We start from the raw sequence: 23,587 nt of genomic DNA on the forward strand, positions 1-23,587 counted from the left end.
GGCACCTTAAATTTTATTAATGTGAGTAAAAATTACAAGATGGGGACATATCACCTTACCTCTATACCCAGAAAATACAAAAATTACCTACATCGAATACTTGGGATTTCCAAAGCTCACATCTAGATTTAGTCGGGAGCTCCTTCCAACACCTGAAAACTTTATTATTTTTACTTTCAAATGCATTTTGCGAACGAGTCTGCAACTTGATTAACTTCTCTGTAAGCATGAGAGATCCTCGGCTTCAGTTCCAAAATAACTGTAGAGGCAAAAAATGGACTAATTTGTTAAGGTTTAAAGACATCCATTTTACCTCCACAAATCGTAGGGTTGGGATGATCCTATGGATCTGATTTTTTGTAGACACCGTATCTATGTGAGGGCCTTTAAAATGGATGGCTTGGATCACCCAAACAATGTGGGCCCCCACTGTATTTTAAGCTAGTGTGTAGAGAACTCTCTACACATATGTGTAGGAACCGTTCTCTCTTCTTTTAAATAGAATTTGATGGGCCAAGGAGGGTCTTTATAATCAATGATAAGTTCGATTAATACTTTGCTGATTCGAGCCAAATATTAAGTAAGCCAAAAGCTTTGCAATATCTTAAACCATCCAGCATGCTTCTAGCTTCTGCCTGTATGTTAGTACTAATATTATAATAGTGAGAAAAAGAGAAAACTAATTTACCATTATGGTTTCTTAAAACTCCCCCACCACGCGACGTGCCAGGGTTTCCTTTGGGTGACGCTCCATCAAAATTAAACTAAAGCTCACATTTTCTCGGTTTTACCCAAACCACTTGAAGGAACTTTGGGTTGTTCCTATGCTTACGAAAGATAAATTTTTCGAAAAATTTCCTACTTTGTTTAAACATGAAAAAGAAAACGTGAACCAATTGTATTCAATTTTTACTTGGAGGGAACTTCAATTTACGATAAAATCCCTTTAAATTAACTACAATCATATCATTTCCCTCTAGATCAGGGAAATTTTTTTCTGCCGGAAATGTTTTTCTTCCATTCTAAATGAAAACATGTTGCCATGGAAGTTTTTATTGTTAGTGCTGTCAAGGATGATAATTTTTGGGAAGTGAATATCGTCGCCTTTTTTCCATGGCCAGTCCCCTCTAGTGTATTTATGACTACTCTTTTACATTAGAAGGGTCTGTCCATGGTAAAAAAAATGGGCAAATATAATATTTCCATAATTTTTTTAATACTTTCCATAACATTACATTAGCCAATGGAGTATTAGCGTCGGCACCCATCTAGAAACTCAATGGGTGAAGCCGAGTCAAGGTCCAAGTCAAGGCCAAACGCTAACCTATTACTTTCAGAGCTAGCCTTTAGATAACCATGAAAACGCGTGGGTTGAAATTATATACCAAGGTGAAGCCCCACTTCTATTTAAGAACATGAACTTACAAGCTACCAGTTATATACACCCAAAGGAGAAAATGGATCCCTTGATGATTTTGATCTCCTCTCTCCTTGCCATGGCTGCTGTAGATGGAATCCAAGCCGTTGATTATGATGTCACAAATAATGCGATCGGAACCGCAGGTGGAACCCGATTTGACAATGAGATTGGGGTAGATTATACCAAGCAGACAGTAGAAACCGCTTCGGCATTCATCTGGCGAACCTTCGGACAAGGCGAAAGTGATAGGAAGAGTGTTCAACATGTTAGCATTTTCATTGATAGCATGGATGGAGTTGCCTATACAAGCAACAACGAGATCCACGTTAGTGCCAATTACATAGGGGGTTATTCCGGTGATGTTCGGAATGAAATCACCGGGGTTCTCTACCACGAGATGACCCATATATGGCAGTGGTTCGGGAACAATCAAGGTCCCGGAGGCTTGATCGAAGGTATAGCAGATTTTGTGAGATTGAAGGCCGGATTCGCCCCATCCCATTGGGTGAAAGCTGGTGAGGGGGATCGGTGGGACCATGGGTACGATGTTACGGCTCGATTTCTAGACTACTGCAATGGTCTAAGAGATGGTTTCGTAGCCGATCTCAATGGCAAGTTGAGGACTGGTTATAGTGTTGATTTCTTCGCGGAGCTGTTAGGGAAGAGCGTCGATCAATTATGGAGTGATTACAAGTCACAGAACATGAATTGAGAGCATATTTGTCTACTAGTTTGATAGATCGAGAAGCTAGGTGTTTAGTAATTAAGACACATGGGTATTGTGTTAATTACTTGGATTTAAGTATTTGTATGTGTAATCATCTTAAATAAAGTGATCTATAAAAAATTATTGTATCCAATCTCTCCGTCTCCCTTCTTCTCTCCACGGCTTGTTGACATTTGAAAACTGCAAGTGTTGATTTTATTGTTTAATTACAAACTCAAGCTCAAACTCAGGTAAAAAGGAATAGAGTCAGACTAGTCCATGATTGACGGAGTCATTTTTACAAAAAAAAAGAAAAAAAAGATATCGAGTAAGTTCTTTTTCAATTTTGGAGAGAGAAATTTAGGCTCGAGCGAGAGACTCACTTATGGTAAAACAGAGTTGATGATTGAATAGCTTTAAACAATAGTTCGTTTAATTGTAGAATTAGATGATGCCCTTATTGGATTAGTGATATAAAATCACTTGGGTTAGCTTCCTTAAGATTTGATGTCAAAGGATCAAGCCCGCCAACTATTTGATGCAATGCCCGACATGAACGAATATTATAACTGGGTATGTAATCTCTTGGCACATCTCCATCAACATTTTTTTGTATTGCATATCCATAGTAGTTCAATGTTTTTCTTTGTTCTTTTTCGGTTTTAATTTCCTCTAATTTGGCTATAATCCATAGTTTCTATCTTCAATGCTCTTATTTCTGTTTATATTACAATATTTTTGGCTGTCTTCGATTGATCATGCTCGCCAATTGTTTGATGGAATGCATGATAGAGATGAAATGACATGAACAATTATGATAATTGGGCATGTCATCTCTAGGTTTATCTCCATTAATGTTTTTTTAGTATTGGCTAGCCATAGTAGTTCAACTCTGTTAAATTCATTGTTTCCTCTACCATCATTGCCTTTATTGGGTACATGGTGTGTTGTACTTTGTTATATTGTTTGAATTTTCTATGATCATATACATTGAATATGAGTTTGTTATATTGTTTGAATTTATTTGTTTCCTGGATCAACGGTTTTTTCAATTTGGGATGGCATATCTCCATCAATCTTTGTTTTGTTGTTATCTTATAAGTTATAACTAGATTGGATATTTTAAAAAGTCCCGAATCAACTCACCTAGGTTGGGTCTCTTGCTGCTTAGTTGAAAATTCAGGATATGTTTTTTGAGCTTTAACCCCAAAAATCTTGCCGACCTCGCATGTCGTTTATGCAAAATCTCCCCACCCCCTCTCTGTCTCTCCCAGATTTTCGCCTACACCGGATTTTTGAGGATGGACTTCTAACCGTTTTTTCTGATGTGGACAGTCCCCTATTTCGCCAACTCAGGATCAAATCCTATGTGGCACTTGAATTTGAAAGCCCTCCTTAACAGTCATCATTCCAAACACCATTTTCTTTTGAAACGCTCCTTCTCCGTAACATATTTATTTTTTGTTACGTCCCTTTATTTCTAAATCTTTTTGTACCCCTAAAAATCAGGCCCCCAAAATCTATCGCAATCTACGTACCCCTGCGTCTCGCTCTCCAACCACCTCCCCTAAAAATCAGCCCAAAAAACAATCCAAATCTCCATATGCCCCTCCGCCTCTCTACAAACACACCCGTACAAGTTTCCAATATATCGCTCCCCTATAAATGTGCTTAAAAAATTGGAATATCATTAACTCTCCCTCCTGTTTGTTCCTTTTTGAAGGAAAATCCCTCCATAGACAATCGCATCCCTTCAGTCTATAATTTCCAAGTACAAAAACTATCCATACACCTCCACCTAATTGAAAACAGTTGGGCGAAGATGCTTTTTTCTAGCTTCAATATTTTAGACTGCACTATTGTACAGATTGGGGTGTGTATATGATGGGATTTTATGTCATTGGTATTTAGTGTTAGCATAATGGGATGCTAAAATTACAAAACTCAACGATTCATGAACACAATTTGAAATTTTGAATTTTGTAATTTTCAATTATAATCAGATTTCAATTTGAATGCACAACCTTTAGTGGTTCCAATGAATATCTTGGAAATATGCAATTTGGATGCACAGTCTTCGGGACTCTATTGTTTTTTTCCTTTATTTCTGGAGATACATCTTGGCTTTTGGGCAGTGATGGTATTTGGATATCATTTCCATCAAGGAAATATTGGTCATTGACAATCCTATATTGCTATATTGTTGTAGCATTTATATTTGGAACTATGCTCTTGGGTTTGCAAGATGTGAAATTCAGATTGAACAGACAATCCTGAAATGTTTTAATAAGTCCCTACACAAAGCCCCTGTTTGGGTTACAGGTTAAACATTTGGGAGGCAGCATGTGTGGGCATCCACGCACTATTTTGTGAACATGTTGCTATATGAGTCTCTAACCAAAATACCCATTTTTTGTTAACTTATTATTTCTTATGGATGCTAACTTGGCAACATGCGAATTTACCATGAGTTTTAACATGTTAATGTTGGTGTCAAATTGTCTGAGAACAATGCAGTTGATATGAATCTCAAGACACAGTACGCAGCTAATACGATTGACTTCATATCATTCTCTACATACGAATTGGAGAAATAATAGCTTATGTTCTCAAATTATTTCCAATCGCTCAATTTTAGTTATATCACCCATTCTTCTGATTTATGTTCACGAAAGTTAGCTTATGTTCTCAAATTATTTCCAATCGCTCAATTTTAGTTATATCACCCATTCTTCTGATTTATGTTCACGAAAGTTAGCTTATGTTCTCAAATTATTTCCAATCGCTCAATTTTAGTTATATCACCCATTCTTCTGATTTATGTTCACGAAAGTTATCTTCATCTAGCAATCTGTTCTTTTGGTTTTTTTTCCAAGGATATGTCCTCTCCTCATAGATACAATTCAGATTTTATGTAGAAGAAAGAGATACAATTCAGATTTTAAGTAGAAACTTTCTTCTAGGATTGGCAATTCAAATTTTAGAGTTAGGCCATGATTTCTTCCATAGGTGAATGCTTTGTAGGAATTGTCATCAGTCACGATCCATGACGCTAGAATTATGAAACCTAGCTTGCTATTGTGCATCAAGCCATCTATGCTTTTCATTTTTAAATTTTACATGAAGGTTGTTTAGACAACTTTAATTTTCTTCCAGTTTCTTTAAGATCTAAAATTGCTTTCACCCCGTACAGTTTCTTTAAGATAAATCAGTCTTCCAGCTTATAAACTTGAACTCAATATTTGCTGACATTTTTTGCATTTGTGTGTCTATTAAATCCTCAGGTTGCTGGACTTCTGGATAAGATTTTTGTGTCAATTCTGGATTCAAGGATTATCACTTCGATGTGTTTTACATATTGAAGTGAGATAATATGATCCATCATGTAATGGGTTTGATATTTGTTGATAAGTTTTTCCCCTCTATTTTGGTTTTATATGTATTAATTGGTATTCTTACTTTGGTGAGAGCCCAACATTCAGAATTACATTCTCACGGTAACTTAAAACCCTGTTTTACAATCTGGCTCCATTGGTCAAAGCTTGGTTCTGCAATCCTAAGGTTGAAGATTCATTCCCAGCTTACCCATCAAATAGATCTCTCTTTATATATATATATATATATATATATAATTTATTTGTATTGGTATGTTTCCTTTTTGCTTATTTCTTCCATCAAATTCAAAACTATTGATCTTTCTTTAAAAATCATTGCAGGTGAGTGAGATCTTACTGGTGTAGCCTTATATGCTGTAAGTTTACTTCTTTGTATTTGTAAGAGTGATTTGATTTATTGAATAAAGTGGTTCATATATCCCATCTTTATGGTTCAGATCTTTGGCACTTGGCTGTATCATTTCCACAAGTATTGATTGTATTTGTGTTCTCAGCCCCTTCCTTCATTGCTCTTAGAACTAAAAGAACACCACTGTGTTAGTGCATGAATAGCCAGTGTGCAATGTTTTATTTTGATCAACTGATAGAGCCTTCTCTTCCTTTGATACACACAATCATGCTAACTGTTGAAGACAGCTATGTTTTAGAAGAAATGCTGCCTTAGTGTTTGTACTTGATCGAGAAATCAAGAATGTCTTGGGCAAAAGCTCATGTATCAATTTTGACATTTTCGCAAATTAATGATATATAATTTCATCAGTGATCACGGGAAATCCAAGGACAAGAAAGGATCCACACATTGGACTGTCCACATACTTGAGTTCTCAATGCAATTAATGTGATATTGACACATTAATCAGTAGCCAATATTCAAAGTTATAAATTTTTACCAACTCCTGTTTAGTTGAGGTAAACCCTAATTTTTCCTTCATTGCACATTCTTCTTTGCAGATTTTGAATAAATTAAACTACTGTTTTTTCTCAATAACTTTCAAATTTGATTTTTCCTCTATTTTAACGTTAGTTTTTTTGGCATGATCTAATTAAATATTTTTTTACAGATTTAGACAACTTATCTAAGTTTTCCCCCCCTCCTTCCATTCATCCACATTGGGTCCTACATATGTAACTTCCATGTGCTAATTGTGATCTTTGATTTTCTCATGATTTAAGAAAATAAATAGCATCCCATTATTTGAATTGTTACTTATCACTCTTTGCTCCTGTATTAGATTCTCTCTCTCTCTCTCTCTCTGACTTTGTTAGGCTAATGATGATAGCACCATCAAAACTGAATTTTGGCATTATAACAGGCCTTCTAATTTGATTATTGACTTCTTATCGACAAAGTTCAGAATAAAACAAGGAAAAATTAAATCTTAGGCAACTTTTTTCTTCTTACTTTTCTAACATTGCCTTTTGCTTGAGAGGATGGACCTGATGAACTTGATGTAATCACTCTCCTCTCTTTCTATTTTTGTTTATATTTGTTTTGATATTTAGTTTTCATTATTTTCTCTTCATTTGACTGAACAAAAAAATCGAAATGGGAGATTTTTATTGTGGGAAATGTGCTTTACATACATTGGGTCCCACGATGTTTTGAGTTCCATGCCCAACCAAAGTGTAACTAGAGTGGATGGACCTAATGAACTTGATGTAATCACTATTCTCTCTTTCCATTTTTGTTTATGTTTGTTTTGATATTTAGTTTTCATTATTTTCTCTTCATTTGACTGAACAGTAAAATCGAAATGGGAGATTTTTATTGTGGGAAATGTGTTGCACATGAATTTGGTCCCACTGATGTTTTGAGTTCCATGCCCAACCAACAACCATAAAACAATTCCTAAGTTCTACACGTGTCTCATTTAATCACTCCAGAGAGTGAGGTTGGAAGCAGAGATCGTTGATGTCTCATTTTATGCCTTTCCAGGTAAAAAAGAAAGCATTACGTTTAACATTCCACACCTTCCAAATCCATTTAACATTCAACACCCTCTATACCGCATGATTTCCTTTAATATCACCATAAAACGATTCATATGGATTCCTTGCACTTAGGGCTGCAACTCGGGTCGGGTCGGGTTTTTTTTCGGAAAACCCACGATTCCCAAACCCGGCCCTACCCATGATAAATCTCGGGTCGGTTCGGGTTTTTTCACGTTGACGCAATTTTTTAAGGAAAATTCTTGTTTGGCTAGGCAACTCAACTCATAGAAGCAGAAATTACACTCACAATACACTTGAATCAAACAATGATGTAATTACACTCACATTACACTTGAATCAAACAATGATATAATTACACTCACATTACACTTGAATCAAACAATGCTGTAATCAAACAATGTTGTAATTACAATCAAACAATGCTGAATCAAACACTTGAATCAACTCATAGAAGCAGAAATTACACTCACACGCAATAACAGTGGGTGCGTGGGTTTTTTACTTTTAACTTTTAACTTATAACTGACAATAGAAAAAAAAAATGTACATACTATAACTTATGTAACTCGGGTCGGGTCGGGTCGGGCCCCTTCAAACCCGGCTCGACCTGAGATTCATGCGGGCTTTTGAATGCTCAACCCGGCTCGACCCGAAATCCATGAAACCTGAACCCAACCCAGGCTATTTTCGGGTCGGGTCGATGCGGGTCGGGTAAAACCCGGCTCGAGTTGCAGCCCTACTTGCACTTATGGCTTTCCAAATTCCAAATCGGTTTAACATTCCAAACCTTCCAAACCGCATGATTTACTTTAATAACACCATAAACGATTCATATGGATTCCTTGAATATGTTTTGTTTCCAAAGCGCTCTTACATTTCCCATATCCTCGCTGATCTTATTCTGAAATTCTCCCATCTTCTACTCCCTTTTTTGGCTGCTTCTTCTTCCTTTGCCCAAAGCCACGACCAAACCCTGATCACAAGTTATCTCTGGTGGTTTGTCTCGGTAAAAATACAATCTTCTTTTTCCTTCTTTCTACTATTCTTAAGCTTTACTTCTTTGTTTAATCAGTTTTGTATGCTTTTTTCTACCTGCTCTTTAATACCTTATTTTATTAGATTCTAAATACTTAACAATATGGTTTCTGTTTTCTTATATTTTTTATTTTTTAACACCAAATTCTTTTTTCATTATTGATTCTTTCGCATTTTATTTAGATAAAGAACTGGATTATTGTTCAACAAATTTACAATGTATACACCCTTTATTGTTTGCAGGGAGGAAATGGAGGAAGCTTCCAACCAGAAGTTCTGTAGGTTTTTAATTTGATTAACAAATTCAAATTCAAACCAGCAGCTTATAAAGCTCGGTAAAGTTGATTCAAAAATCAAATTGCAATTGAAGAGATAGACATATTTGCAAGACAGATTTGCATACTGATGGTATCATTGATTTTCTTGTATGATTTGAATTCAAAATTCAATTTCTATGTTATATCGCCAACTAATCCTCTTCAGCAAATAACTGGACTCAAATTCCTATTTCCATAAACTTCATTTCAAGTCTGATTTGATTGAAACCATTTTCCTAGGCAACATGGATATGAGAAGCACTCAAAAGGGTAACATTATTAGGTTATTTAGAGACGTTTTGATTATGAAACCATTCACTTGGAAGGCGTGGCAAGGGAGAGGTGAAGCAAGGACTGGGCTTACTTGAACAGTTAATGAAATAACAAAGAGGGGGAAGCTCACTTATGTTGCGTCAAAATGCCCGAAGATCCTTGAACAAGGCATGAATGAGAATCTCATGCCCATGGTTCAGTGATTTCTAGCCATAAAACAGACAGGGATGTGACATTTTAAAGTTTTAATTTATGGGGAGTGATAAATCGACTCCCCAAATTGATAAATCGACTCCCCATGTGTCTCTCTCTCCTCTAGGTTATAGAGGAGAGAGAGACACATGGGGAGTCGATTTATCAATTTGGGGAGTCGATTTATCACTGCCCTTAATTTATAGGTAGTCTTTTTTTCCATGTTTTTAGGCGCAAACTGCATTTTAAAGTAGTTGTTATTAACTGGCTCACAAACGCAGTGGTTGTGCTACTTCAAAGTAATGAATTTATAATTTTGACCTCTCTTTTACTAATTTGTTTGTACATTAAGTTTTTCTTTCTTTTATTTTTATAGGCTTGTCAACGTTTATCCTCATGGATTTTTTAAGAATGCATCTTTAATTTTAAAATAGTTTTAATTTAAATCTTTTTCCGCCCCTGAAACTAGTTTTATTGATGGCAACAACTCGGCTTGGTTAAAAGGAGTCTACTCAGACACGTCACTGATTGACAGTGTCATTTTTAACTCGAGCGAGTTCTTAAGATGCCTTTTATTGATTCATGTGATGAGAACTCTCTCTCTCTCTCTCTCTCTCTCTCTCTCTCTCATTGCCCCCTTCAATTACATTTCATGCACGGTTAGAATCGATCAATTGGACTTGGCCTACTTGGATCAATAGTGGATCTAACGATCAAGGGGCAAATAAAATTTCAGTATGAAGAAAAAAGACGGTCGCGTTTTATCTTTGAGAAGAAACTTGCGATAAAATCTTACAATGAAGAAGAAGAAGAAGAGCCTAGGGATCAATGCCCAGCTCCTCGATCACTTGGGCCTGAGTATGCTCGTCTAGTTGAGAATCCTCTGAAGGATGTCGAGACTAATCCACCATTATAGAGTGGCCTTGAGCCCTCTACAAGGAAGGAAAAAGAGAGGAAGATGAGAATGACGAAGAAGAACCTGGCACTGATGGCCAAGTAAAAATAACGAGATGGGTTCATGGTTGTAGAGGCAATTTTCATCGCATGATGAAAATTTTAATTTATTGTTCATGTCGTTTGCACTTTGTCGTTGGTACAACATCTTAAAAAAATAAAATCAAAGCAAACCCCATACCAAATCAACCCTCTTCTTTGGATTCAATGCTGAAAATGATGCGTCACAACAATATTTGTTTTGGGTCGGTCCATTTATTTTAGCCAATGGAGTATTAGCGACGGCACCCATCTAGAAACTCAATGGATGAAGCCGAGTCAAGGTCCAAGTCAAGGCCAAACGCTAACCTATTACTTTCAGAGCTAGCCTTTAGATAACCATGAAAACGCGTGGGTTGAAATTATATACCAAGGTGAAGCCCCACTTCTATTTAAGAACATGAACTTACAAGCAACCAGTTATATACACCCAAAGGAGAAAATGGATCCCTTGATGATTTTGATCTCCTCTCTCCTTGCCATGGCTGCTGTAGATGGAATCCAAGCCGTTGATTATGATGTCACAAATAATGCGATCGGAACCGCAGGTGGAACCCGATTTGACAATGAGATTGGGCTAGATTATACCAAGCAGACAGTAGAAACCGCTTCCGCATTCATCTGGCGAACCTTCGGACAAGGCGAAAGTGATAGGAAGAGTGTTCAACATGTTAGCATTTTCATTGATAGCATGGATGGAGTTGCCTATACAAGCAACAACGAGATCCACGTTAGTGCCAATTACATAGGGAGTTATTCCGGTGATGTTCGGAATGAAATCACCGGGGTTCTCTACCACGAGATGACCCATATATGGCAGTGGAACGGGAACAATCAAGGTCCCGGAGGCTTGATCGAAGGTATAGCAGATTTTGTGAGATTGAAGGCCGGATTCGCCCCATCCCATTGGGTGAAAGCTGGTGAGGGGGATCGGTGGGACCAGGGGTACGATGTTACGGCTCGATTTCTAGACTACTGCAATGGTCTAAGAGATGGTTTCGTAGCCGATCTCAATGGCAAGTTGAGGACTGGTTACAGTGTTGATTTCTTCGCGGAGCTGTTAGGGAAGAGCGTCGATCAATTATGGAGTGATTACAAGTCACAGAACATGAATTGAGAGCATATTTGTCTACTAGTTTGATAGATCGAGAAGCTAGGTGTTTAGTAATTAAGACACATGGGTATTGTGTTAATTACTTGGATTTAAGTATTTGTATGTGTAATCATCTTAAATAAAGTGATCTATCAAAAATTATCGTATCCAATCTCTCCGTCTCCCTTCTTCTCTCCACGGCTTGTTGACATTTGAAAACTGCAAGTGTTGATTTTATTGTTTAATTACAAACTCAAGCTCAAACTCAGGTAAAAAGGAATAGAGTCAGACTAGTCCATGATTGACGGAGTCATTTTTACAAAAAAAAAAAGGAAAAAAAGATATCGAGCAAGTTCTTTTTCAATTTTGCAGAGAGAAATTTAGGCTCAAGCGAGAGACTCAGTTATGGTAAAACAGAGTTTATGATTGAATAGGTAGTGATTTAAACAATAGTTGGTTTAATTGTAGAATTAGATGATGCCCTTATTGGATTAGTGATATAAAATCACTTGGGTTAGCTTCCTTAAGAATGGGCATTCTTGAAATGCGTTTATTATAAGTGACTAAAGAGAGTTTTATCTTTCGTGGTGGACTTATTCTAAAGAAGTGAGGTTAAGAGCTTTTCCCTACAAGAAAAGGGGTTTTCTCTCTCCAAGAGTTTCTTCTTCTTCTCTTGGTTGAACTTTGATCCATGGTTGTTGGGTTCTTTTATGGTGTTTTTGAGTAGTGAAAATATTGTAAGAGGGAGTTGGCTTTTTTGCTTGGATTGCAAGAAGAGGGTGTTAGTGGGTTTTTTACCATTGTTGGAGAGGTAAGGCTTTTAACCCTTGTTTGTAATTTTCCATTGTTCATAGTGAATTTCTCGTTGCCGTATTGCCCTTGGAATAGGCCAAGTGCCAAACCACATAAATCTCTTGTGTCTATTGGTTTGTTGTTTTCTCTCTTTATTTCACAACACTCTTGATTTGCTACGGCTAATTTCGTAGGTTATCGGAGGCTATTTGGTATTGTTTGGTTCAAGTAATTTCTGTTACCGGATTTCTAGAGGCGGATTCTTGCCGCAACAGCCCTAACATACCTTTTCAAAGAAATGTATGGGCGGCAAAACAAAAATGGGGCCCACATACTTGGATTATCTAATTCATTTTTGTGTGCCATGGATATAGACCACACCTAAAATATCCTAAGGCTTGTGCATGCGAGAATAAGAGATAAATGTGACGAAACTGTGGAGACTGTTTTGTTGCTCCGTTTCTTACACGTAAATTTTGTTTTATGTTTATTTTTACAGCATAAAACAAATTTTACACTTTTACGTCTAAAGAAATGGAGTGAAAAAGGGCGCTGATATAGTGATACCCGCCCCCCCCTTGTAGGCTATTCCCCCGCCTTTTGACTGCTGGCTAACGTATTCCCACCATTTGACCTCTCTCTCTCTCTCTCTCTCTCTCTCTCCACACACACACAACAGGAACAGTTGGTGGGCCCAACAGAAACCATTGGTGGAATGGTAGGCCCATCTTTGAACAACGTAGGCGCTGCCCATACCACACCATAGGATAATCCAAACCGTCTATTTGATGGGCCATAAACGTAAATAGGTTGCGTCCCAAAATATTTTTCCATAGGTGGATCTTGGGGCTCCGATCTAAATAGAAACTACATCTTATGCAACCTCTATAGATTGTAGGGTTGTGATCATCCTACGGAAATGATTTTTGGGGCACAACCTATTTACATTGTGGCCCATCAAATGGACGGCTCGGATCATCCTATGGTATGGACGGGACACTTCATTTTCAAAAATATGGGTGGGGCCTAAATTGGTACGAACCACACCTAGACCTGGCAAAAATTGACCCGGACCCGCGGGTTGACCCGGCCCGCCCGTAAATTCCGGGTCCGGGTCAAGATGTTGTGACCCGTTTCTATCGTGACCCGCGGGTCAACCCGGCCCGTCAAAACTGCGCGGGTCCGGGTGGACCCGCGGGTGCCCGTAAAAAACTAAACATAAAAAATAATGTCGTTTTTTTTTTCCCTTATAAAGTTATAAAGTCTCACTTTCACCAAAAAAAAAAAAACAGGTCAAAAAACAGGTCGTTTCTTTTGGAGTTTTGGGTTTCTTCTCTTCTTCTTCAACCTCCAGAAGCGTCGCGGCGGCGCGGCGTCGCCACCTCTCCACACGTACGGCTCTCTCTCTCTCTCTCTCTCTCTCTCTCTCTCTCTCTCTCTCGTGAATGAAGACAAAATCTGCTAAAAAGTGGGCATTTTGCAATGTGGGAGTCTTCCTTACAGAGTTACAGTTATGGATTTAAACACCAAAGTGGGCTCCACTAATCTCACGATCCAAACAATTCGTTTAAACACCAAGGACCCCAACTCTCCATTTTCCATTTTATTGATTTATTCTATGGGTGTGAAGGGGTCCATCTATGTTTTGATTCCAATATGCTCAAATTCTTTTCAGAGTACTTTATGCATCATACTTTCAGAGTCTGGGTCACAGACTCACAATCCAATTTGAATCAATCTTTGATTTTCCTTTTCTGGGTTTCCTTCTTTGATTTCTCCGTTCAATCTTTGATTATTCCTTACTTTGACGTCTTTATGTGATTTTCCTTTTTTGGGCATCTTTTGATTTTTTTTTCTTTTCCCATTTCCTGTAGCAACCTCTGCTTCTTGGACTGGAAATTTTTTATTCTTTGATTAGGTTTCAATATTTCTATTTTGGGTTTCTTTTGATTTTTTCCCCTTTCTATAGCAACCCCTTCTTCTTGGATTGGATATTTTTTATTCTTCAATTTGGTTTCAATATTTCTTTTACAATGGTCACTTTGGTTTCGAAATTTCATCTAAATACCATTCTTCAATCTCTGATTTCTTTCTGTGATTTTCCTTTTTTGGGATTATTTTGCTTCTTTTTTCCTTCCAATAGCAACCCGGGCTATCGAGAAGGAAAAATCATATTGCCATTCCATTTGCTATAGCACACACGCCCACACGCAAACACAAACCCTAAGGTCAGAGAGAGAGAGAGAGAGAGAGAGAGAGAGAAATTTTCTGATGGATTTTGATGGTTGATTTTACTAAAAAGATATTGTGGAATTGCAGGGGAAAAGATGTTGAAGAAAGGGGATCTCAGCGTAGATCGATGCTGAGTTTTAGGGAAACAAAAGGGAACGCGTCCTTTGAATGTTCCCTTGCTGGATCCTGTGTTGCCTGTCACTATTCTGAGAAGGTATCTCACATAAGTTTCTGTATTGATTGCAATTTCTCTACATTTTCATTAAGGCCCTGTTTGGATTACAAGAAAAAAAAATATTTTTGCTGGAATTTTTTTACATGTGAGTGGTTGCTTCAATTTACACAAGAGAGCGGCTGCTTCAATTTACACAAGAGAGTGGTTGTTTCGGTTTATTTACATGTGATATCTCAATTGTCATTTAATTGTTTTTTTATTGTTTTGATAACATTTGTTCTAGCCCCATTCCATGTCGTCTTTGGGGCTTCTTTAATTGTTATTGTTATTACTTTATATCTTGGCAAGTCTATCTTGGCGACTCTATCTTGCTTCTATTGATGTTCACTTTTTTTTTTCTTTTTTTTTTTTCGATAATGCAGCTTCTCCTTTGATCATTAATGTCTGTCACTGTGAATATGAGTACCCCCGTAGATGTAAATGATGATAATGAGAATTTTCTTAATGATAGTACTGCAAGTAGAGTTTGTAAGAAGCGTAGAGCAATAATTTGGGATGAATATGAATCATACTTTGACGAGAACAAGAAAGAAAGGGCAAGATGTAAGTTGTGTAGTAAAAGTTATGCCGTTGGTAGTAGTAGTCATGGGACAAAGAATTTAATAGAGCACTACTCCAAGTGTCCAAAACATGAAAATATGGATGTAGTACAGATGCATTTAAGTAATGAAATGCAATTGAGGGGTAAAAAATTATGTCAAGAGACATATCGTGAGAAGGTGGCCATTTCAATAATGAAACATAACTACTCTTTCTCAATGGTAGAGCATGAAGGCACTAGGGATGTTCACACGTATCTAAATCATGATGTGAAACCATATTGTAGAAATACCGCCAAAGCCGATTGTTTGAAAATATATAAGAGAGAGAAAGAAAAACTCAAACTTGCTTTGGAGAGGGTTCCTGGTAGGATATGTCTCACATCCGACGTATGGACATCTTGTACGACCGAGGGTTATATTTGCCTCACCGCTCACTATGTTGATGAGAAGTGGAATTTAAAAAGTAGGATTCTCAATTTTTGCCACTTACCTCCACCTCATAGTGGTGTTCTTTTGTCGGAGAAGATATTTCAATTCTTAAAGGAATGGGGGATCGAAAAGAAATTTTTTTCTCTAACTTTGGATAATGCATCTAGTTGCAACACTTTGGTTGAAATCTTAAAGAGCCAACTTCGAGTTCAAAGAGCTTTAGTATGTGAAGGTAGTTTTTTCCATATAAGATGTTCGGCTCATATTTTGAACCTCATTGTTCAAGATGGTTTGAATGTGGCTAATATTGCATTAAACAAGATCCGAGAAAGTGTTAAATTTGTTAAAGGATCCGAGGGTAGATTAGTGAAATTTGCGGAGTGTTGTGAAGTAGTGGGAGTGACGGGGTCAATGGGTTTGCGCATGGATGTACCGACAAGATGGAATGCCACTTTCTTAATGCTTGAGAGTGCCCTCAAACATCGTGAGGCTTTTGCACATTATGCTTTGATGGAACCGGGTTACAAGTATTGTCCAACAAGAGATGAATAGGAAAGGGGGGAGAAAATGCACAAATTCTTGAAGCCATTTTTTGATATTACAACTCTCTTATCGGGTTCCGAGTATCCAACAGCGAATTTATATTTCCAATGTGTGTGGAAAATTCATTTGCGCCTAAATGAAGAGATAGAGAGTGTTGATACTGTTATTAGTAGCATGGCACAAGAAATGAAACCAAAGTTTCTAAAGTATTGGGACTCTTATAGTGTTGTGCTTGCTATGGCCGTTGTGCTTGACCCTCGCTTCAAGATGAATCTTGTAGAATTTTGCTATAAGAAGATTGATGAAGACAATCACAAGGTGAAGGTGGATATTGTTCGAAGTTCATTGACTTATCTTTTTCAAGAATATGTTACCAAATGTCCCGTGGTAACTCCGAACCATTCTTTGGTGGAAAATAGGGGCGGTAGTAACAACGATGACGACATTAGTGTAAGTTTTCTTTTCCCCCTAAACACTTGTGGTAGTTTCTTTTTAAATTTTGTGTATTATTAATTTATTATTGACTTTCATATCTTAATAATGTAGGAATTTGATTATTATGAATATGATGGTGGAAATAGTAGCGCAAAAAAGTCCGAACTAGACCTCTATTTGGAAGAGCCAAAGTTCGATCGCAAACACTATGCAAACATGGATATTTTAGTGTATTGGAGAGACAACCATGCGAGGTATCCCGTTCTATCTATATTGGCGCGTGATCTCATGAGCATCCCCATAACAACCGTTGCTTCGGAGTCGGCTTTTAGTATTGGAGCCAAAGTTCTCACCAAATACCGAACTTCAATTCGACCGGAAAATGCCCAAGCGGTGATTTGCTCTAGAAATTGGTTGTTTGGTTATGAAATAGAAAGTAAGTTGCAATATTTGATTTACAGTACACAAATAATATTTAATCATATTCTTCTTATGTATTTTAATAAATTAATTATTTGTATTTGGTAAATGCAGGCGATGATCCAAGTGATGAGCAACTAGTGGTGCCATTATCCAAGAACCTGTTGGCGTCGGTGTCGAGAGAATCCACTACCACTAATGCCTTGAAAGTTGCAGGTAAAATATTTAGTTATATAGTTATATTGATGATAACAATGATGTATTGTGTTCATATGGCCCTTCATCATGTATTGTAAATGCCTATTTTTGTTCACAGGAACTATACCATGAGTAGCATGCCTTGGATAGGTTTCAACAAAACCATTGGCGAAAGCTTCAGGAGTATGATAATTTAAATGCGGCTTAAAGATGTGACTTCACTTTGTGAACTTTTCTGTTTCATTGTTTGTAAAATTCATTTTGTGGGTGTCTAAAACAGGGGCCAACATAGGCTAAACAGGGACTAAAACAGGGGCCAAAACAGCGGCCAAAACAGGGGCTAAACATGCGCCAAAACAGGGGCCAACAGGGTCTAAACAGAGGCTAAACAGCCCCTGTTTCAGGTGCTAAAACAGGAGCTAAACAGGGGCTGTTTGTCTTTTGATAATCATTTTATGGATGGATATTTGTCTTTTTTATTACAATGGATGGTTGGGTGCTAAACAGGGGCTGTTTGTCTTTTGATAATCATTTTATGGATGTATATTTGTCTTTTTTATTACAATGGATGGATATTTGTCTTTTTTATTACAATGGATAAAACATGGGTAAAAAACTAAAAATCCTATGATTGATTTCCATAGGATGATCCTAGCCCTCCAATCTGTAGAGGTTTCCATAAATAATAATATGCGATTCCTACATAGATTAGAGGGCTAGGATCATCCTATGGAAATGATTTTTTGGGTTGAACCTATTTATGTCATTGCCCATCACATGGACGGTTTGGATCATCCTATTACAGTGTGTAAAAAATAGGAAAAATGTAGGCATAAAAACAGGGAAAAAAATAACAGAAAACGTGTAAAAAAAGGCAAAAAACCCGGGTGACCCGCGGGTCAACCCGGCCCGTACGGGCCGGGTGTGGGTCCAAGGTCCGCGACCCGTAAAATTTTCCGGGTCACTTTGACCCGGCCCGTTTGACCCGGACCCGTACGGGCCGGGTCAAATCCGGCCCGGCCCGCCCGTTTGCCAGGTCTAACCACACCATAGGATGATCCAAACCATGGACGGCTTTGATCATCCTATGTTGTGGACGGTATGCTTCAATTAGAAAAATATCGGTGGGGCCTATGAATGGGCCTTAATGTTAGTGTACGACCAACTCCATAGGATTATCCAAACCATGGACGGCTTGGATCATCCTATGTTGTGGACGGGCCTTAATGTTACTATACGACCACAGGATGATCCAAACCATTCATTTGATGGGCCAACCCTTTTGGGGGCACAACCCATTTACGTTATGGCTCATCAAATGGACGGCTTGGATCATCCTATGGTGTGGACGGTACACTTCATTTTCAAAAATATGGGTGGGGCCTAAATTGGGCCTTAATGTTACTGTACGAACCACACCATAGGAGGATCCAATCCATGGACGGCTTGAATCATCCTATGTTGTGGACGGTACGCTTCAATTTGAAAAAAATCGGTGGGGCCTACGATTGGGCCTTAATGTTACTGTACGACCAACTCCATAGGATTATCCAAACCATGGACGGCTTGGATCGTCCTATGTTGTGGATGGGCCTTAATGTTACTTTACGACCAACTCCATAGAATGATTCAAACCATTCATTTGATGGGCCACAATGTAAATAGGTTGTGCCCCAAAAATCATTTCCATAGGATGATCACAACCCTACCATCTATAGAGGTTGCATAAGATGTAGTTTCTATTTAGATTGGAGGGCTAGGATCAGCCTATGGAAATGATATTTTGGGACGCAACCTATTTATGTTTATGGCCCGTAAAATGGACAGTTTGGATTATCCTACGGTGGTATGGGCAGGGCCTACGTTGTTTAAAGATGGGCCCACCATTCCACCAATGGTTTCTGTTGGGCCCACCAACTGTTCCTGTTGTGTGTGTGTGGAGAGAGAGAGAGAGAGAGAGAGAGAGAGAGAGAGAGAGACCGGTGAAATGGTGGTGACATATCCTAACGTTTAACGTTAGCCAGTCGTCGGGAGGGGGGATATCAGCGCCCGTGAAAAAATGGGCGTAAATGTTGGTGTGGACCAATTTTAGGTGGAAATAAAAGGGATTGTGAGACACGGCACCCTACAAGAAACAAGAAGCCGAGTCAAGGTCGAACACTCCAAGTCAAGGTCAAAGTCATCTCTAACTTTTTTCACGGTCGAGAAATCGTGGGGATTTCGTACAATTAGATGCCAGGAAGGAGCGTTTCCTCTATTTAAGAAGATCAACATACAAGCTTACTATTCAGATGCAATAAAGAAGAGAATGGAACCTTTGATGCTGTTTATCTCTTCACTTCTGGCCCTAGCTTCTCTACAAGGAATCCATGCCGTTGATTATGATGTCACAAACAATGCCATCGGAACAGCGGGGGGTACCCGCTTTGAGAATGAGATCGGGGCAGCGTACTCCAAGCAGATATTAGAAATGGCTTCAGCGTTCATTTGGCAAACCTTCGGGCAAGCGGAAGGTGACAGGAAGAGTGTCCAACACGTTAGCATGATCGTCGAAAGCTTTACTAATACTCAAATTGTTGCTTATGCAAGTAACAATGAGATCCACGTAAGTGCCGAAGCCATTGCAAATGATTCCGGTGATGTCCGGACCGGGATTACTGGAGTCCTCTACCATGAGATGACCCATATATGGCAGTGGAACGGGGACAATCAAGCGCCCGGAGGCCTGATCGAAGGTATAGCCGATTTTGTGAGATTGAAGGCCGGATATGTCCCATCCCATTGGGTGAAAGCCGGTGAGGGGGAGAAATGGGATCAGGGTTACGACGTGACCGCCCGGTTCCTAGACTACTGCAATGGTCTAAGAGATGGTTTCGTAGCCGATCTCAATGGTAAGTTGAGAACTGGTTATAGTGTGGACTTCTTCGTGGAGCTGTTAGGGAAGACTGTTGATCAATTATGGAATGATTACAAGTCACAGAACATGAATTGAGTGCACACTAATTTTGTAATTTGATTGATAAAGATAGTTACTTGTTTCGTAATTAAGACACATGGGTAATGTGTTAGTGACATGGATTTAAGTATTTCTCTATGTAATCATCATGAATAAAGGGCCCTTTTAAAAATAGGCCTATCGCTTCTGTTCATTTTTCTTTTCTTTTTTTCATATCATCTTCCCAAAGTTTGTTTTCATTTGGTTCAATATAAGCTCATATGGCAATTTAATGTGTCAATTTTATTGATGGCAACAACTCGGGTTGGTTAAAAGGAGTCCACTCAGACACGTCACTGATTGACAGTGTCATTTTTAACTCGAGCGAGTTCTTAAGATGCCTTTTATTGATTCATGTGATGAGAAGTCTCTCTCTCTCTCTCTCTCTCTCTCTCTCATTGACCCCTTCAATTACATTTCATGCGCTGTTAGAATCGATCAATTGGACTTGGGATACTTGGATCAATAGTGGATCTAACGATCACGGGGCAAATAAAATTTCATTTGAGATCAGTATAGAAATTGTTTTTTTCTGTACAACCAATCACCAACAATACATCACACCCGTTCAAATCTCCAAGTGCAACATAAACAATAGCGAATGTTATAAACCTAACATAAAATTAACAAATGATGAGAGATTCTGTGACCAAATCAGGCCTGGCTGATCAAGCGAACTGCAATTTTTACAATCCCTTGTAGGAAACATGTCAGTATGAAGAAAAAAGACGGTCGTGTTTTATCTTTGAGAAGAAACTTGCGAAAAAATCTTACAATGAAGAAGAAGAAGAAGAGCCTAGGGATCAATGCCCAGCTCCTCGATCACTTGGGCCTGAGTATGCTCGTCTAGTTGAGAATCCTCTAAAGGATGTCGAGACTAATCCACCATTATTGAGTGGCCTCGAGCCCTCTACAAGGAAGGAAAAAGAGAGGAAGATGAGAATGACGAAGAAGAACCTGGCACTGATGGCCAAGTAAAAATAACGAGATGGGTTCATGGTTGTAGAGGCAATTGTAGAGGCAATTGTGTTAAAGAAAAAAATGGTAGAAGTTCTATAAATTGTAGGAAGCATAAGGGGTAAGACATGTTAAGGGCTAGTTAAGGACAGAGTCTCCGTTGTTTTAAGTTTGATGGCAGAGAATGGAATGTGAAGTAGAGAGGCGTAGACAACACCGTAGAGAGGGAAGCAAAGGGAAAGAGAACAAAGGGGTTGGTAGCTTGTTTTAGGCCTGGAGCTTGGGTTGTTTGTTGATCAAGGCATTGAATTTATTTTTTCTTAAGGTCGTTACTCGTTAGGTTTGGCCAAAGATGATTTATTTGCCCGTCTTTTGGTATCCATTCGACTCTCTTTCGGGTCTGACTTTTACCTACCACTAACGACATTTTTTGCATCCATGAAAAATTATTCCATGGAATACTAGTGGCCCAATTGTGAGTGGGGCTGACGAGGCAGAGGAAGGCATATAAGTGGGTAGGAGTGGAGAGGGCATGAGAAATCCCTAAAATGGTGAATATTAATACACCACTTATTAGGTTTTATTTTTCTGCTCTTTAAGTGTCTTTTCCAAGGTTTTAAATTTCGGCATAATTTTTTATTCCCTTATAGAATTTCAGCCGAAATTAAATTTTGGCCCAAAAAAACAACATTTTGAGCACCTTTATCCAATTTCGGCTGAAATTTTGGGATTTTGGCTAAAATTTCAGTTTCGGTGAGGACCAAAATTACCCCTGAAACCGAAATTTAAAACCTTGGTCTCTCTCTCTCACACACACACACACAATTGGCCCCACAATTATTTCGTGGTTGCCAAATATTCCCTAGTCTCAGCTTGTTTACTACACAGCCAAAGCTGTTCATTTACCTCACAAGCTTGATGTATTAATTCAAGAGGACTCTTTAGGAGTCCAATATATCATATATATTTATATCATATATATTATGACTTTATATATGCTATATCCGGTGGGACACCTTTCTCTTTTCATCTTTCGATCAACTCAACCTTCACTCACTCTCAACATTACTAAATTAGCCAAAAGGAATGGAGCCACTTCTACACTAGTTGCTATCACTGGGAGCATGAAGATTAACGCACGCAATCCGTCTTCCTCTACCAATGCTTCTGCTAGCCCCACAAAGATAGATAGACCGGTGATTATCATCTCTCCCACAAGGATATTCCGATTTCCCCTCGACTTATGCTGAAAGTGATGGTTTCAGGACACCACACCTTACAAAGGATATACACGTGGTTCAAAAAGCAATACTCATATCTGGCGGCATAGATCACATGTACTAACTCCTTGGAGACTTTCTCGCTCTTGACAAGCTTCGTGCGTTCGTCGAAAGCCCAATCCCAAAACCTACTAAAAAATTGGACTTCCCCACAAGGATTAATACCCCTAGTGGGAAAATAAAATTACGTACAGAGAAAATGGTATCTTCACTCTTTTTTTTTATAAATGGCACTCCATGTGTTATTAACCACTTTATTTATTGGTGAAGGGGGAATCTTAGGAATTATAATAGCCTTCCAAAGCAAATGCCAACAGTAAAATCAAAGATTAGAGTAAGGGTGTCAATTTTGGCTCGGGCTCGGAGGCTCGCTCGAGCTCGGCTCGAATCCTTAACGAGCCGAGCCGAGCCCAATTTAGGCTCGGCTCGTTAAGGCTCGTTAAGAATTTAATATATTTAAATATATATATTATATATTAATTTATACATTAAAAGGGTTGTTCAGGGAGTAAAAGGGGGGGGGGGGCAAAATATGTCACTTCATTTTTGGAACCCCATTTGTTACTAGGACCACCCCCCATAGTGTAAAAAAAGTAGTCAAATTACACTAATAGGGCTGTCTAGGGAAGATGAGGGGTGTGGACATAATATAACCCGAGCTCGGTAAGGCTCGCGAGCCTGGCCGAGCCTGACCGAGCCGAGCCCGAGCCGAGCTTTTGAGCTTAACGAGCCGAGCCGAGCCTGGCCAAGCTCGGCTCGGCTCCACTCGTTTACACCCCTAGATTAGAGTGTTGCTATCGAAACATGGGAGTGCATATATCAATTCCTATATGGTTAATCAAATAAGGGAGAACTTTGAAAACTTTGAATCAGTCAAGCAAGTCCTGCGCATAGAGCCCATCATAAATTAGGCAAAGTAAAACAACACTTATTTGTGCATCGCGTGCCCTTCTCCTCGTGAAAACATTGCCATACGTTCTTACATTTCTCTTTAAAAACCCATGATTAAACAGGATATAGTATTATTTTGCACTTTGTTCCTTTTGATAACGGCACTCCTTATGACGGTCTACTCTTTCTTGGTGGCTAGAAAGGCCCTTTTTGTTGCGTTCAACACATGACCAAGCTGCTTTACTGACCTTGACGAGGACT

General features: G+C 38.6%; 3 protein-coding genes and 1 long non-coding RNA gene across 4 annotated transcripts; all 4 read left to right on the top strand.

Moving 5' to 3' along the window:
• Nucleotides 1-1,386: 1,386 nt before the first annotated feature.
• LOC143851621 (uncharacterized) lies at nucleotides 1,387-2,280 on the top strand. The gene has a single exon (XM_077361105.1). The coding sequence runs from the start codon at nucleotides 1,416-1,418 to the stop codon at nucleotides 2,130-2,132; it is 717 nt and encodes a 238-aa protein (XP_077217220.1). The 5' UTR covers nucleotides 1,387-1,415; the 3' UTR covers nucleotides 2,133-2,280.
• Nucleotides 2,281-2,728: 448 nt separating this feature from the next.
• Nucleotides 2,729-8,999, top strand: LOC143851622 (uncharacterized). Its single transcript, XR_013236428.1, has 2 exons — nucleotides 2,729-5,877; nucleotides 8,753-8,999. It is a non-coding gene; the product is annotated as an uncharacterized LOC143851622 (long non-coding RNA).
• A 1,665-nt stretch (nucleotides 9,000-10,664) lies between these two features.
• On the top strand, nucleotides 10,665-11,544 carry LOC143850809 (uncharacterized). The gene has a single exon (XM_077360071.1). It carries the CDS (start codon nucleotides 10,685-10,687, stop codon nucleotides 11,399-11,401), a length of 717 nt encoding a protein of 238 aa, XP_077216186.1. The 5' UTR covers nucleotides 10,665-10,684; the 3' UTR covers nucleotides 11,402-11,544.
• Nucleotides 11,545-19,477: 7,933 nt separating this feature from the next.
• Nucleotides 19,478-20,352, top strand: LOC143850819 (uncharacterized). The gene has a single exon (XM_077360084.1). It carries the CDS (start codon nucleotides 19,512-19,514, stop codon nucleotides 20,193-20,195), a length of 684 nt encoding a protein of 227 aa, XP_077216199.1. The 5' UTR covers nucleotides 19,478-19,511; the 3' UTR covers nucleotides 20,196-20,352.
• The last annotated feature ends 3,235 nt before the right edge of the window (nucleotides 20,353-23,587 follow it).

Source organism: Tasmannia lanceolata, unplaced genomic scaffold (genome assembly GCF_043159265.1).
Source record: "Tasmannia lanceolata isolate RefF3 unplaced genomic scaffold, GAP_Taslan_0.1 ptg000018l, whole genome shotgun sequence".
NCBI classification, from domain to species: Eukaryota; Viridiplantae; Streptophyta; class Magnoliopsida; order Canellales; family Winteraceae; genus Tasmannia; species Tasmannia lanceolata.

Excerpts from the sequence above, each read along its gene's own strand:
- LOC143850809 (XM_077360071.1), top strand. The coding sequence starts at position 10,685 with ATGAACTTACAAGCAACCAGTTATATACACCCAAAGGAGAAAATGGAT.
- LOC143851621 (XM_077361105.1), top strand. The coding sequence starts at position 1,416 with ATGAACTTACAAGCTACCAGTTATATACACCCAAAGGAGAAAATGGAT.
- LOC143850819 (XM_077360084.1), top strand. The coding sequence starts at position 19,512 with ATGGAACCTTTGATGCTGTTTATCTCTTCACTTCTGGCCCTAGCTTCT.